The sequence below is a fragment of the Pelobates fuscus genome, chromosome 2 (assembly GCF_036172605.1).
Source record: "Pelobates fuscus isolate aPelFus1 chromosome 2, aPelFus1.pri, whole genome shotgun sequence".
Classification (NCBI taxonomy): Eukaryota; Metazoa; Chordata; class Amphibia; order Anura; family Pelobatidae; genus Pelobates; species Pelobates fuscus.
Window position 1 is genome coordinate 374,287,823 of NC_086318.1, and position 15,479 is coordinate 374,303,301.

General features: G+C 44.1%; 1 protein-coding gene across 4 annotated transcripts in view; it reads right to left on the reverse strand.

The window, feature by feature from the left end:
* Positions 1–7,872, reverse strand: part of PPP4R3B (protein phosphatase 4 regulatory subunit 3B) — a 40,136-nt gene extending 32,264 nt beyond the window's left edge. For 3 of the 4 annotated variants that reach the window (XM_063443731.1, XM_063443730.1, XM_063443729.1), the window contains exon 1: positions 7,376–7,871. In XM_063443731.1, coding sequence (XP_063299801.1) covers positions 7,376–7,517 — 142 coding nt within the window. In that variant the 5' untranslated portion in view covers positions 7,518–7,871. Of the gene's footprint in view, positions 1–7,375 lie in introns of all 4 variants that reach the window. The other variant, XM_063443728.1, reaches the window with a different exon arrangement.
* Positions 7,873–15,479: the final 7,607 nt, after the last annotated feature.

Genomic DNA, 15,479 nt, shown 5'->3' on the forward strand with positions numbered 1-15,479 from the left:
GTGTGTGTGTATATGTAATGCAGTGTGTGTGTGTGTATATGTAATGCAGTGTGTGTGTGTGTGTGTATATGTAATGCAGTGTGTGTATGTAATGCAGTGTGTGTGTGTGTATGTAATGCAGTGTGTGTGTGTATGTAATGCGTGTGTAATGCAGTGTGTGTGTGTAATGCAGTGTGTGCATGTAATGCAGTGTGTGTGCATGTAATGCAGTGTGTGTGCATGTAATGCAGTGTGTGCATAATGCAGTGTGTGTGCATGTAATGCAGTGTGCGTGTGCATGTAATGCAGTGTGCGTGTGCATGTAATGCAGTGTGCGTGTGCATGTAATGCAGTGTGCGTGTGCATGTAATGCAGTGTGCGTGTGCATGTAATGCAGTGTGTGCATGTAATGCAGTGTGTGCGTGTGCATGTAATGCAGTGTGTGCGTGTGTAATGCAATGCAGTGTGTGTGTGTGTAATGCAGTGTGTGTGTGTGTGCGCCGCGGTGCGCGCGCGCATGCGGCGCGGTGCGCGCGCGCATGCGGCGCGGCGCGCGCGCATGCGGCGCGGCGCGCGCATGTGGCGCGGTGCGCGCGCATGTGGCGCGGTGCGCGCGCATGTGGCGCGGTGCGCGCGCATGTAACGCGGTGCGCGCGCATGTAACGCGGTGCGCGCATGTAACGCGGTGCGCGCGCATGTAACGCGGTGCGCGCGCATGTAACGCGGTGCGCGCGCATGTAACGCGGTGCGCGCGCATGTAACGCGGTGCGCGCGCATGTAACGCGGTGCGCGCGCATGTAACGCGGTGCGCGCGCATGTAACGCGGTGCGCGCGCATGTAACGCGGTGCGCGCGCATGTAACGCGGTGCGCGCGCATGTAACGCGGTGCGCGCGCATGTAACGCGGTGCGCGCGCATGTAACGCGGTGCGCGCGCATGTAACGCGGTGCGCGCATGTAATGCGGTGCGCGCATGTAATGCGGCGCGCGCATGCAATGCAGCGCGCGCATGCAATGCAGCGCGCATGCAATGCAGTGCGCGCATGCAATGCAGTGCGCGCGCGCATGTAATGCAGCGCGCGCGTAATGCAGCGCGCGCGTAATGCAGTGCGCGCGCATGTAATGCAGTGCGTGCGCGCGCATGTAATGCAGTGCGTGCGCGCGCATGTAATGCAGTGCGTGCGCGCGCATGTAATGCAGTGCGTGTGCGCGCATGTAATGCAGTGCGTGTGCGCGCATGTAATGCAGTGCGTGTGCGCATGTAATGCAGTGCGTGTGCGCATGTAATGCAGTGCATGTGCGCATGTAATGCAGTGCGTGTGCGCATGTAATGCAGTGTGTGCGCGCATGTAATGCAGTGTGTGCGCGCATGTAATGCAGTGTGTAATGGTGTGTGTGTGTGTGTGTGTGTAATGCAGTGTGTGTGTGTGTAATGCAGTGTGTGTGTGTGTGTGTAATGCAGTGTGTGTGTGTGTGTGTAATGCAGTGTGTGTGCGCGTAATGCAGTGTGTGTGCGCGTAATGCAGTGTGTGTGCGCGTAATGCAGTGTGTGCGCGTAATGCAGTGTGTGTGCGCGTAATGCAGTGTGTGTGCGCGTAATGCAGTGTGCGCGCGCATGTAATGCAGTGTGCGCGCGCATGTAATGCAGTGTGCGCGCGCATGTAATGCAGTGTGCGCGCGCATGTAATGCAGTGTGCGCATGTAATGCAGTGTGCGCATGTAATGCAGTGTGCGCGTGTAATGCAGTGTGCGCGTGTAATGCAGTGTGCGCGTGTAATGCAGTGTGCGCGTGTAATGCAGTGTGTGCGCATGTAATGCAGTGTGTGCGCGCATGTAATGCAGTGTGTGCGCGCATGTAATGCAGTGTGTGCGCGCATGTAATGCAGTGTGTGTGTGTGTAATGCAGTGTGTGTGTGTGTAATGCAGTGTGTGTGTGTGTGTGTAATGGTGTGTGTGTGTGTGTGTGTGTAATGCAGTGTGTGTGTGTGTGTGTAATGCAGTGTGTGTGTGTGTGTGTAATGCAGTGTGTGTGCGCGTAATGCAGTGTGTGTGCGCGTAATGCAGTGTGTGCGCGTAATGCAGTGTGTGTGCGCGTAATGCAGTGTGTGTGCGCGTAATGCAGTGTGTGCGCGTAATGCAGTGTGCGCGCGCATGTAATGCAGTGTGCGCATGTAATGCAGTGTGCGCATGTAATGCAGTGTGCGCATGTAATGCAGTGTGCGCATGTAATGCAGTGTGCGCGTGTAATGCAGTGTGCGCGTGTAATGCAGTGTGCGCGTGTAATGCAGTGTGCGCGTGTAATGCAGTGTGCGCGTGTAATGCAGTGTGCGCATGTAATGCAGTGTGCGCATGTAATGCAGTGTGCGCATGTAATGCAGTGTGCGCGTGTAATGCAGTGTGCGCGTGTAATGCAGTGTGTGCGTGTAATGCAGTGTGCGCGTGTAATGCAGTGTGCGCATGTGATGCAGTGTGCGCATGTGATGCAGTGTGCGCATGTGATGCAGTGTGCGCATGTGATGCAGTGTGTGCATGTAATGCAGTGTGTGCATGTAATGCAGTGTGTGTGTGTGTATGTAATGCAGTGTGTGTGTGTGTATGTAATGCAGTGTGTGTGTGTGTATGTAATGCAGTGTGTGTGTGTGTATGTAATGCAGTGTGTGTGTGTGTATGTAATGCAGTGTGTGTGTGTGTATGTAATGCAGTGTGTGTGTGTGTATGTAATGCAGTGTGTGTGTGTGTATGTAATGCAGTGTGTGTGTGTATGTAATGCAGTGTGTGTGTGTATGTAATGCAGTGTGTGTGTGTATGTATGTAATGCAGTGTGTGTGTGTATGTAATGCAGTGTGTGTGTGTGTATGTAATGCAGTGTGTGTGTATGTAATGCAGTGTGTGTGTGTGTGTATGTAATGCAGTGTGTGTGTGTGTGTATGTAATGCAGTGTGTGTGTGTGTGTATGTAATGCAGTGTGTGTGTGTGTGTATGTAATGCAGTGTGTGTGTGTGTGTATGTAATGCAGTGTGTGTGTGTGTGTATGTAATGCAGTGTGTGTGTGTGTGTGTATGTAATGCAGTGTGTGTGTGTGTGTGTGTATGTAATGCAGTGTGTGTGTGTATGTAATGCAGTGTGTGTGTGTGTATGTAATGCAGTGTGTGTGTGTGTATGTAATGCAGTGTGTGTGTGTGTATGTAATGCAGTGTGTGTGTGTGTATGTAATGCAGTGTGTGTGTGTATGTAATGCAGTGTGTGTGTGTGTGTATGTAATGCAGTGTGTGTGTGTGTATGTAATGCAGTGTGTGTGTGTGTATGTAATGCAGTGTGTGTGTGTGTATGTAATGCAGTGTGTGTGTGTGTATGTAATGCAGTGTGTGTGTGTGTATGTAATGCAGTGTGTGTGTGTGTATGTAATGCAGTGTGTGTGTGTGTATGTAATGCAGTGTGTGTGTGTGTATGTAATGCAGTGTGTGTGTGTGTATGTAATGCAGTGTGTGTGTGTGTATGTAATGCAGTGTGTGTGTGTGTATGTAATGCAGTGTGTGTGTGTGTATGTAATGCAGTGTGTGTGTGTGTATGTAATGCAGTGTGTGTGTGTGTGTATGTAATGCAGTGTGTGTGTGTATGTAATGCAGTGTGTGTATATGTAATGCAGTGTGTGTGTATGTAATGCAGTGTGTGTGTGTTTATGTAATGCAGTGTGTGTGTGTGTATGTAATGCAGTGTGTGTGTGTGTATGTAATGCAGTGTGTGTGTGTGTATGTAATGCAGTGTGTGTGTGTGTATGTAATGCAGTGTGTGTGTATATGTAATGCAGTGTGTGTGTATATGTAATGCAGTGTGTGTGTATATGTAATGCAGTGTGTGTGTATATGTAATGCAGTGTGTGTGTGTGTGTGTAATGCAGTGTGTGTGTATGTAAGTAATACAGTGTGTGTGTATGTAAGTAATACAGTGTGTGTATGTAAGTAATACAGTGTGTGTATGTAAGTAATACAGTGTGTGTATGTAAGTAATACAGTGTGTGTATGTAAGTAATACAGTGTGTGTATGTAATACAGTGTGTGTATGTAATACAGTGTGTGTGTGTTTGTGTAGTGATGTAATTTGTGTAAAATGGGGGGGGGGGGATTTTTTATGTTAATTATTTTTATTATTTTTTTATATTTAAATTGTGTTTTTTTTTTTCTTTTGGTCCTCCCTCCCTACTTCTTACCAGGGAGGGGGGATATAGTATTCCCTGGTGGTCCGGTGGTTTGTTAAGTACTGTGGAGGGGCCGGCAGCAAGCGCTGACTTACCTTGCCAGCAGCTCCCCAGTGTATATCTCGCGGCCCTTAGTGCCGCGCGGAGCGTTGCCATGGTAACCCGTGGCAACGCTCTGCGGCCGCGGGTCTCGCGAGATTTACACTGGGGAGCTGCAGGAGCATAAGTCAGTGCTTGCTGCCGCCCCCCCCCCAGGCTTGTAATGAGCCTGGCGGTCCTAGGAGGTATTATCGGCAATATCGGTAGCTATATTGGCCGATACTGCCGAATATCGGTAAAACCGATAATCGGTCGATCCCTAACACACACACAGCTTTTTTTTTTTCGTTAAGGACCTCCTCCTAATGCTACACACTTCTTTGCCATCCTGAGGAAGGCTCCTGGATGTGAACCAAAACATTGATGTATATTTTTTGTTTTACACTATATGAATTAAAAGTTATATTTTATTCATCTATATCAAGATCTTGGAGTGCACTCTATTTTTGGAAATTTAGATTTTTTTGCTGGATTTGCGCCGAGCACTAATATTATTGAATCTGAAGTGCAGGCATATTGGATTCTTCTATCATTTCAACTTTGCATAATACTAGCAAGAGAGAACAGCACTGTAATTACATATACTATATATATACACACACACACACACACACACACACACACCTCTAATCTAATGCGCACCTTTTTTTTGCCAAAATAAAAAAAGTTTCCAAAATTTGAATTTGCTTTAGATTCGTTGATGTATTAGATTTGGGGCGAAATTCACTGGGCAAAATTTGCATCGCTGTACCTTGCATTTTTGTCGCCATGTGAATTTCATTCTTGATAATTTTATTTGGAAGCTTTCAGGTTTCAAAAATTGATGTGCAGATTATATTCAAATAAATATGGTATATATATATATATATATATATTATATCATTTTAGAACAATAAGAACTGATTCTAACTATTTTTAAATCTGAATACACACACACAAAATATTTATATTAAAAATAAAATGCATGATCCCCTTTGCTTTCATCTAAAACACAATAGCTATACACTCCTCAACCCATGTTTAGTCAAAAGGTCTCAATGTTTTGTCAGCCTCGAATAATAAGTACTACTAAAACTGCCAGGGAATTACTGCACCTTTTGACAATACCCATTTTGACTTTTATATATACACAAATGGAGACATGTTCATATAACCCAGGTCAAACAACACTCAGTGAAAATAAATGTGGGTATGTAACAATAAAAGCAAAAGGTGGATGACCTCAGGCACCCCAATTATTGTAGACATAGAGGAGCCAGGAAGCAGATATCACCAGTTGTTGCACAAATCCCACAATGCTTGGTCAGACTCGTAAAGCAACATGGCAATTGTACTTTTGCCACAAATAGAGGACCTATCTACCTTTTGGCCACCACTGTAATGTAGACTAAGCTTCCCAAAAGGTGCAGCAGCCTAAATGTTTAGTTATAAATGGTGAAGGCACAGAGTTACAATACAATACATTTATCAAGAAGTGAGAGCAGATTTTTTTATTTTTTTTTAAATTGCTTGTGTAATGAACACTCTGGATGTAGCTATATGTACAAGCATTGCACATTCACCACACAGTTATTCATGTGCGTGCACGCTACACCTACAGTAATTTATGTACACACTACACACACAGTAATTTATGTACACACTACACACACAGTAATTTATGTACACACTACACACACACTACACATACAGTAATTTACGTACACACACACACACACCACATACAGTAATTTACGTACACACACCACATACAGTAATTTACGTACACACACACCACATACAGTAATTTACGTACACACACACACACACCACATACAGTAATTTACGTACACACACACACACACACACCACATACAGTAATTTACGTACACACACACACACACACCACATACAGTAATTTACGTACACACACACACACACACCACATACAGTAATTTACGTACACACACACACACACACCACATACAGTAATTTACGTACACACACACACACCACATACAGTAATTTACGTACACACACACCACATACAGTAATTTACGTACACACACACCACATACAGTAATTTACGTACACACACACCACATACAGTAATTTACGTACACACACACCACATACAGTAATTTACGTACACACACACCACATACAGTAATTTACGTACACACACACCACATACAGTAATTTACGTACACACACACCACATACAGTAATTTACGTACACACACACCACATACAGTAATTTACGTACACACACACCACATACAGTAATTTACGTACACACACACCACATACAGTAATTTACGTACACACACACCACATACAGTAATTTACGTACACACACACCACATACAGTAATTTACGTACACACACACCACATACAGTAATTTACGTACACACACACCACATACAGTAATTTACGTACACACACACCACATACAGTAATTTACGTACACACACACCACATACAGTAATTTACGTACACACACACACCACATACAGTAATTTACGTACACACACACACCACATACAGTAATTTACGTACACACACACACCACATACAGTAATTTACGTACACACACACACCACATACAGTAATTTACGTACACACACACACCACATACAGTAATTTACGTACACACACACACCACATACAGTAATTTACGTACACACACACACCACATACAGTAATTTACGTACACACACACACCACATACAGTAATTTACGTACACACACACACCACATACAGTAATTTACGTACACACACACACCACATACAGTAATTTACGTACACACACACCACATACAGTAATTTACGTACACACACACCACATACAGTAATTTACGTACACACACACCACATACAGTAATTTACGTACACACACACCACATACAGTAATTTACGTACACACACACCACATACAGTAATTTACGTACACACACAGTTATGTACACACACACACACACACACTACACAGTAATTTATGTACACAATGTTTTGTGTGTACATACACAGTTATTCATGTACCAACACACACACATTAATGTACACCCACTCCCTCTATGCCGGCGGTAACCGGTTGCGCTCTGCCCGGTCCCCCATACTCACCGTCGGATTCGGCCCTGACCAGGAGGGACATCCCCTTCAGCCTCTCCACGTAGGTGGAGGACACATGCCCGGTACCCCTGTCGTCCCATTGGCGGTCCTCGTTCAGGGTGTAGACCTTCACCCGCCGCCTGGTGTCCGACATGATGCCGTCGCACTCCCCGGATTCCCCCGATAGCTGCTCCCGCTCTTCCCCTTCTCCCCCGTCGCTGCTCCCCTCAGCTGCTCTGTCCCCTGCCAGCTTCACGAGCAGCCCCCGCCACGGACCATGCTGGGCGGATTACACGGGGTCGGGCCTTTGTGGTGGAACGAGCTGGGGCTGCTGGGCTCGGGCGCGCTGTCTGCCCCGCTTCTTATTACGGTCTCCCCCAGCCTCCTCCTCCGCTCAACTCGTACCTCAGACGCCCGCCATCTTGTAACCCGATTCTCTTCTTTCTCTTCCTCCAACGAGAACTGGAACGGGCTCTACAGAATGGTTTCGCAGGGGCTACGGCAGCGCGCTGGGCACATTCCAACGTTCTAACCTCGTACGCGAAACAGGAAGTCACGTCTAGCTGTGGGCGTTCCTGCAGATGGGCGGGGCTTACGAGACAATGCCGGCCATTTTTAGTGAGGGCCAATGGGAAAAAATTGGCAAATTAAAGCATTTATGGTGAATATTATCTATCCAGCTGCTGTGGCTGCATTCCCATTCATAACAGACACCAGCCTGACTGACTGAGAGTCCTGGGGAAATTAGAGATCAGCAACAAGGCTTAGCATTAAAGATTACACACAGCCACAATGTTTAAAACGAAATTAAACAGTATCAGATACACAGTGATAGTAAAGGGTGAATTCTACTAATGTTTTTTTTTTTTTGTTTTTTTTTTTTTAAATTGAAGGCATTTTAACTTTTATTACTCCTATTTAATTTAGTGCCATGAACAAAGATGGCGCCTAGAGCTTCACACTTGTAGTTTTTTTGTGTTGTTTTTTTTCTGAGGTCGCTTTTTTTTTTATTATTAACGCGCCTCTTTAGATCACCAGACTTGTAGAGGAGATAAGTGGTTGGAGTTTACTCTTGTTTATGACCGCCAAGGAAACAGCATGAAAACAAACAATCCTGGCAGCCAATGAGCTGAGCTGCTTGACAATAAAACTTTACACCTCCTCTCAGTTCCTGTGCCTCCTTGTCCTCATCAGCTCCTTGAATACCTTTGACACTAAAGGCAGTAGCATACAAATGATGTGGTTTCAGATATAAATATATTGTGGCAGTAAAATAAAGCAGCACTGCCTACATTAAGTTGGTGGTTTTAAATCTTTTTGTAATATGTAATTATTAGTGTGACCCATTGTTTAATGGCAACATTAGCTCAGTTACTATTCTTCACTGTTTTAGTATGTACTAACATTTTCTAAAACTCTTTCCGGTGCTGGGGACTCTTCTTTGCACAAAGGGAAGGCAATACTACAGGTAAACATTTACTGTGGGCATTTGCCTAAATCAGTGGAAAAACACCTTTAGCACTCCAGATGGGAACTACAACTCCCCTGATGTTTTGCCAGCATGGGGTTTGAATGTTGCATTCTTAATGATACATAATATAAATAAAAACACACCTTCTTCCTTTAACTGTTTATTGACTTATAAATGAAAACATTTGGCAAATGGCTGTGACTTTTATTACGGATTTAACAATTCTGATTTAATATCCATAATAATAATAATAACCATAACTTCAAAACCAAATAACCATGAACCATTTTCAGGCTCCACCCCTTAAAGCCAGGAGCCATAAATATATATTTTCCAACCAAATCCACCATCCTGTGATGCCCAGAAGGGTGACTTATATCCCATAATAAAGTCACGACAGGTTCCTGAAAGAGAAAGAGGGAGCGTGGGTGGGGCTTCAGCTTTATACTTACAACAGCCAATCTCCGATTATGTTTTGTCACCAGCTGAGATGAATCGAATTTTGGCACCAGGTGGCTCGCGCTGCAACTAACCAATCAGGTACGTTACCTGAGAGTGAGCTTCCCGCCGAAACCTGCCGCACGCGCTACCCATGAAAACCCCATCAAACCCCATGAGGCTGCTCCTTATGGTCCGCCCGTGACGGTAATAGCACTATGGGAGATGTAGTTTACAATATCTGGAGTGCTAAAGGCACTAGCCTACAGCCTAAAATGTACTCCAGTCGGTGGGCACCGAATGAAAGTGCATGGAAATCCAATTTGGAAGTTCGACTCATGAGTTAAATAACACTACATTAAAGTGACACTGTAGGCACCAGACCACTTCACATCATTGAAGTGGTCTGGGTGCAAAGTCCCATGTCCCATAACCCTGCAATTGCAATTATTGCAGCTATTTAGAAACTGCAATAATTACTATCCAGGGTTAACTCCACCTCTAGGGACTTCCTGGTTTAAAACGGACCTTTGGTCCGTTATCTGACGCTGGACGTCCTCACGCTCTGCATGAGAACCACCAGCGTCAGATTTTTCCCCATAGGAAACATTGAATAATACTTTCTTATGGGGAAATCCTAATGCGGTTGCGGCTGCTGACGTTGCGGGAGGAGCGTGGGTGGAGCCTGAACCAGCGCCGAGGGACATCAGTGCTGGATTCAGGTAAGTGACTTAAGGGGTTTTAACCCCTTCAGACCAACGGGAGAAGGGAGGGGGCACTGTAGAATTCTTTAGTGCCTGGAGAACTCCTTTTTTTCCCCTGGCACTATAGAATCCCTTTAACCCCTTAAGGACACATGACATGTCTGACACGTCATGATTCCCTTTTATTCCAGAAGTTTGGTCCTTAAGGGGTTAAGCAAGTGTAATTACAGGGCTTAAAGGGGCCCTGTCACCTTCTGGGGTCTTGGCAAATCAGAGCCCCAATGGGGAGATCCCCACTTAACACACTTAGAAATCCCATACACATAGATAAAATGTACGAGGGCTTTGCACTCCTCATAGGGATATTCACAAAACTATAAATTGCAAGAAGTGAAAATCCGAACAGCATAAATAAGGTAAACATAACTGATTTGGGAAGATTGTCCTACTCTCCTAGAGAGTGGTAACTTGACTATTTTAGCCTAAATTTTGCAAGTCAGATTTCCATTTGCAAAAATTATTAGTTTAGTTAATAATAACCCTGCATGTCTTTCAGCCTTTCTTGGCCTGGTGTCAAACATAAACACAATAACGTCTTTATTTAAATCAGACATGCAACAGTCTACAGACAATATTTCAATCCCTCTAAACTGCAAGGCAATACGGCTGAAGCATTGACTGTAAAATGTTATGTCTGCTAAGTATATATCAGCTCTTTCATGTTGGTTAATAGGACACTATAGTCACCCAGACCACTTCAGCTCAATGAAGTGGTCTGGGTGCCAGGTCCCCCAGGTTTTAACCCTGCAGCTGTAAACATAGCAGTTTCAGAGAAACTGCTATCTTTACATTGCAGGGTTAATCCAGCCTCTAGTGGCTGTCTTCCAGACAGCCGCTAGAGGCGCTTCTGTGACTCTTGAATGCGAAAATCGCATTCAGCGTGCAGAATGTCCATAGGAAAGCATTGAGAAATGCTTTCCTATGGACTGTTTGAATGCACACGCGGCTCTTGCCATGCATTTGCATTCCGCTCCACTCGGTAGCGACGTCGGCGGGGGAGGAAAGGTCACCAGCGCCGAGGGAGCCCGGTGCTGGATAAAGGTAAAAGGCTGAAGGGGGGCACCTAAGGGTTATATAGTGTCAGGAAACCGAGTTTGTTTTCCTGACACTATAGTGATTCTTTAAATAATTTTCAGTCTTCTTTTTCCCCCACATGAATATTTGCTCACTATACTGGCACAATGTATGATAAGGCTGGTATAGAAAAAATTCCAGGGCTGCTTTTTATTCCCAGTCCAGCTCTTACTGTGTCTTTATGACTATGTGTAGGTGACTGTATGTGATTGTGTATGCTACTGATACTGGGTGGGTATACACTTATGTGTATGTGACTGACTGTAAAAGTTACTGATACGGTGTCTATACGACTGTGTGTGTGTGTGACCAGAAATCTGTTGGGGCTATACAAGTATGGTTTGGAGGAGATACACAAATAATGGAATTGCTCCCGGTTACCTTATGACCTTGCTACTATTCTGCTACAATTCTCCATTTTGTAAATAAACCTCAATAAGCCCCTTGACAGGTCAGCAGTACCAAAAAGGGTAACAATGAAAGGGACGCAGTAATGTGCCACTGCAGAATCCTTATATCCTCATTTCTTACAAACACTGCACTTCGTGAACACACAGAACAAACCTAGTAACCTAGAAAGGAATAATAGTAAGAAAATGCTATAATGTGATATATTTTAGTATTGTTATACAAGGCAGCAGACCACAATCCTCTCCATTCTAGTGGCCCAACAGACCATTGCCATCCTGCCCCTCTTGCCAGACCCCCTCCCAGTCCCACCTTCCTCCTGGATGGATAATGAAGAAGGGTATTCCTTAAAGATAATATCTTAAGATGAAAGAGTGTGTTTTCAGTGCACCCATAGTTTTCTAGCCACATCCACTACAATAAGATGTAGTGGTTAGTGGTTTTGGTGTTTGGAGTGTCTCTTTAAGTTACTTTTTAACTCCTTAAGGACACGTGACATGTCATGATTCCCTTTTTTTCCCAGAAGTTTGGTCCCTAAGGGGTTAAATTACTTTATAAAACCTACTAGTCGCAGTTATATTTTCTCTCTCGTTTTCTACTCTATATTCAAATATATTCTAGAGTAATATATATATAATATATAAATACAATTCTAAATATTCAACTTTCCAAGGAGATTTTCTTAATTCGAAGCCAGATTTCACAATTTAGCTCCACATTACCTTTAATATAAATATCTGGATTGGATTTTACTATCCTTTTAGCAGTTATTTTAAACTTTTGCCATATTGCTAAGTATTTAGTGCGCAGTAAAAAACACTTGAGTTTTCATTAACCACAAATCACTATTTTAGCGGATATTCATCAAGTTTGAAATTACTAGCTGAATTGCTAAATTTGTGTGCAACAGTTAGCCAAACTGAATGTAAAACCCCAGCTATCTATTCATTAAAAGCAATTCACTTGTAAATGTGTCTTTTATCCCCAATATTTGCATATTCAATTAGGTTACATTGACATCTCCTGAAACTACAGTAAGCTAAATTGTTACGACAAGTATAACAATTCACTTAACAAACTGATCAGGGCTAGTCTTAGTCCTGAGGGCATCCTGTGTAAACTGTAGGTGTGTTGACAACCCATCCTTTATTACTTATTTAAATTCAAAAGGAACAGGTACAAAATGTGTTTGTTTCGTTTTTTCAGTTTATTTAATTATTGTGTAAGTTAATGACAAACAGCCACACTCCCTTTTTGAAGAAATAAAAAAATATTATTATATTTCCAGACATGGTATCACTCTCATGGACACAAAGACACATGAAAAATTCTCATAGCCTCCTTGGACAGCATAAGTTTATTTGAACCCTGATTAAAAAAAAAAAAAAAAAAGGTTACATTATAAATGCCTGATGGGGCATAACTATTAGGTAAGTTTTCAACGTACCTAATTCCAACGCCAGGCGCAGACCCCAGCACTGATCTTCCATTGAGTCGTGCCTCCGGGGTGATGTGACAATTCAATGCTCCTCAGAGAGGAGCATTGGGGAATGTAGGTACATGCATGGCACTTGACACGAGGCGTCTACTCCTCCTCTATAGAGAATCATTGTATTCAATGATTCTTTATGGCTAGGGCTGCCACCAGGTTGTGACAACCTTGGCAGCACTGGGATCCGCATGAAGGGGAAGGCCAATCGGGTGCCCCATGCACTTAGGACCAACTGATGGGTACTGAATAACAGGGGTCCAGTCAATCACTGGGGCACTTAAAGAGCATGACCGGGCCCCTGTAGTATCGGGTGCTGGGACAAAGTGACTGTTGACCACTTCCTCCCAGAGAGACAGAGCATGGTTTGGAGGAGGCGGCACAGGGAGAAAGGAGTGAGCTGCTGCATGGCTCCCACACATCAACCTCAGCCAGCAGCACCCCAAGCAAGCCACTCTCCTGCAGACAAAAGGTATGTTAACAGGAGGGTGTCTGCAAACATAAAATTAAGACGTGTGTGTGTGTGTAGATCACTGTATGTGGCAGTGTATACACTGCACACAAATGCATGCCTGCTTTCAAACACCAACATTCACACATACTCCATACAGAAACATGCCTTGAATTCAAACACACAAATACTGCTCAGTACTAAATAGCAAAGGATTGTGGGACTTGTACGACAGTTGGGAATCTACATTTTGGCCAACCTTGTGCAAGAGGCCCTTGCTATGTTAGTTCCACCACGGCTCCTATATAGTTAAGTATAATGAAAAGAGGGCCCAGCACATGCAATCTTGGTCAGTTCCCAAGGCTCTTTTCTTGGTACCCTTTACACTACCTCTTTTGGCAAACTTCTTTCCTTTAATTTCCACTACCACCAGTATGCAGTGACACCCAGGTATATTTCACTGATCTCTCCCTCGCGGTCATAGAACGCGTCACCGGTTGCCTCTTTTCCATCTTTGATTGGATGTCTTCCCGCTTTCTAAAACTGAGCTTTTTAATCTTCCCTCCCGATAATACTAATTCTCCACTTTCACTCTCCCTCTAAGTTGTTAGTACCCACATTAGCTCATCCTTGCAAGCTCTTCAGAAGTGCAGTACCACTATTAAGAAATGCATGATGTGGATGTCCCCCCAATTGCTTTCCCCCCGTCCTCTTCCTCCACATATAACTTCCTTCCTTCTCTACTGTATCTTTAAAGGGGGGATTGCATACACACCTACAACTATTGCTAATTATGCAACAGAGTGATAGAGAGCATGTTCTATTTTTTTAATCTGCATTGTTGATTTTCAAAAACTTTATTATAAATACTATTGCATGTATTGAAATCTCTGAAAAAGCAGCATTTACACTGCTGGCCCTGCATGGAGAGGCTTACTACATTGAGCTATAGTGGTTCTGGTGGCTACACTGTTCCTTTATTTTTGTGTGGGTGTACGTTCTTGCTATACAAATATGAGAATGGCATGAGTAACTGTTGATAAATTTCAAAGACAACGGGATAAAATAATTGTATAAAAGGAATACTGGCAATGTGATCATGGAGTACAGCTAAAGAAGAAGACTGATTATTCTGAATTATGCGCAATCAATAGTTAATCCAAAAGTCCAAACTCAGAAATGTTAATTGACTGAACGAGGAATCAAACAAAAATGGAGGAAAATGCACAAAACCGTTTGGTGTCATTCGTAGAGGATTGAAGAGTAAAATGATGAGGGGGAGAGCTGCAGAATAAAAAGGTACATTTTGTGTTTATTGGACTAACATAATATTTCAAAGAAAAGCTTTCAAGAGTTGTCCTCTCTTCCTCAGGTCTGAAGCAATACTGATCAATCTGATAGAGTTTAACACTTAAAACAACTGGTGTTAGAAAAGGGGAGGGAGGGAGGTGAGTGGGGTGTCATAAATAGCAGAAGATGTGCCTGAAAGTGAAAGGTGCAGGTTGGCTGAGAATAGCCAGAAAAAGTAAATAAACAGAGGATGAGCTAGTTAAAGGGACACTGCAGGCACCCAGACCACTTCTGCCCATTGGAGTGGTCTGGGTGCCAATTCCCACTAGCCTTAACCCTGCAACTGTAAATATTACAGTTTTCATAATTTGCAATATTTACATTGCAGGGTTAACTCCTCCTCTAGTGGCTGTCTACAAGACAGCCACTAGAGGGCACTTCCAGGTTTATAGCACAGATATGTGAGGACCTCCAGCGTCGCTGAAATCCCAATTGGAAAGCATTGAAAGCATTTTTCAATGCTTTCCTATGGGTAGGTCTAATGTGCATGCGGGGCATTAGGTTTCCCCCGCCGCCGGCCGCGCATGTGCAATAGGTCTTCGCCACCGGTGGGGGACCCTGAACCAGCGTGGGCAGACCCTGAACCAGCGCCAAGGGACATTGGCGCTGGATACCGGTAAAGCAACCTGGGATGGGGGAGGGAGGGAGGGAGGGAGGGAGAGGGGACCTGC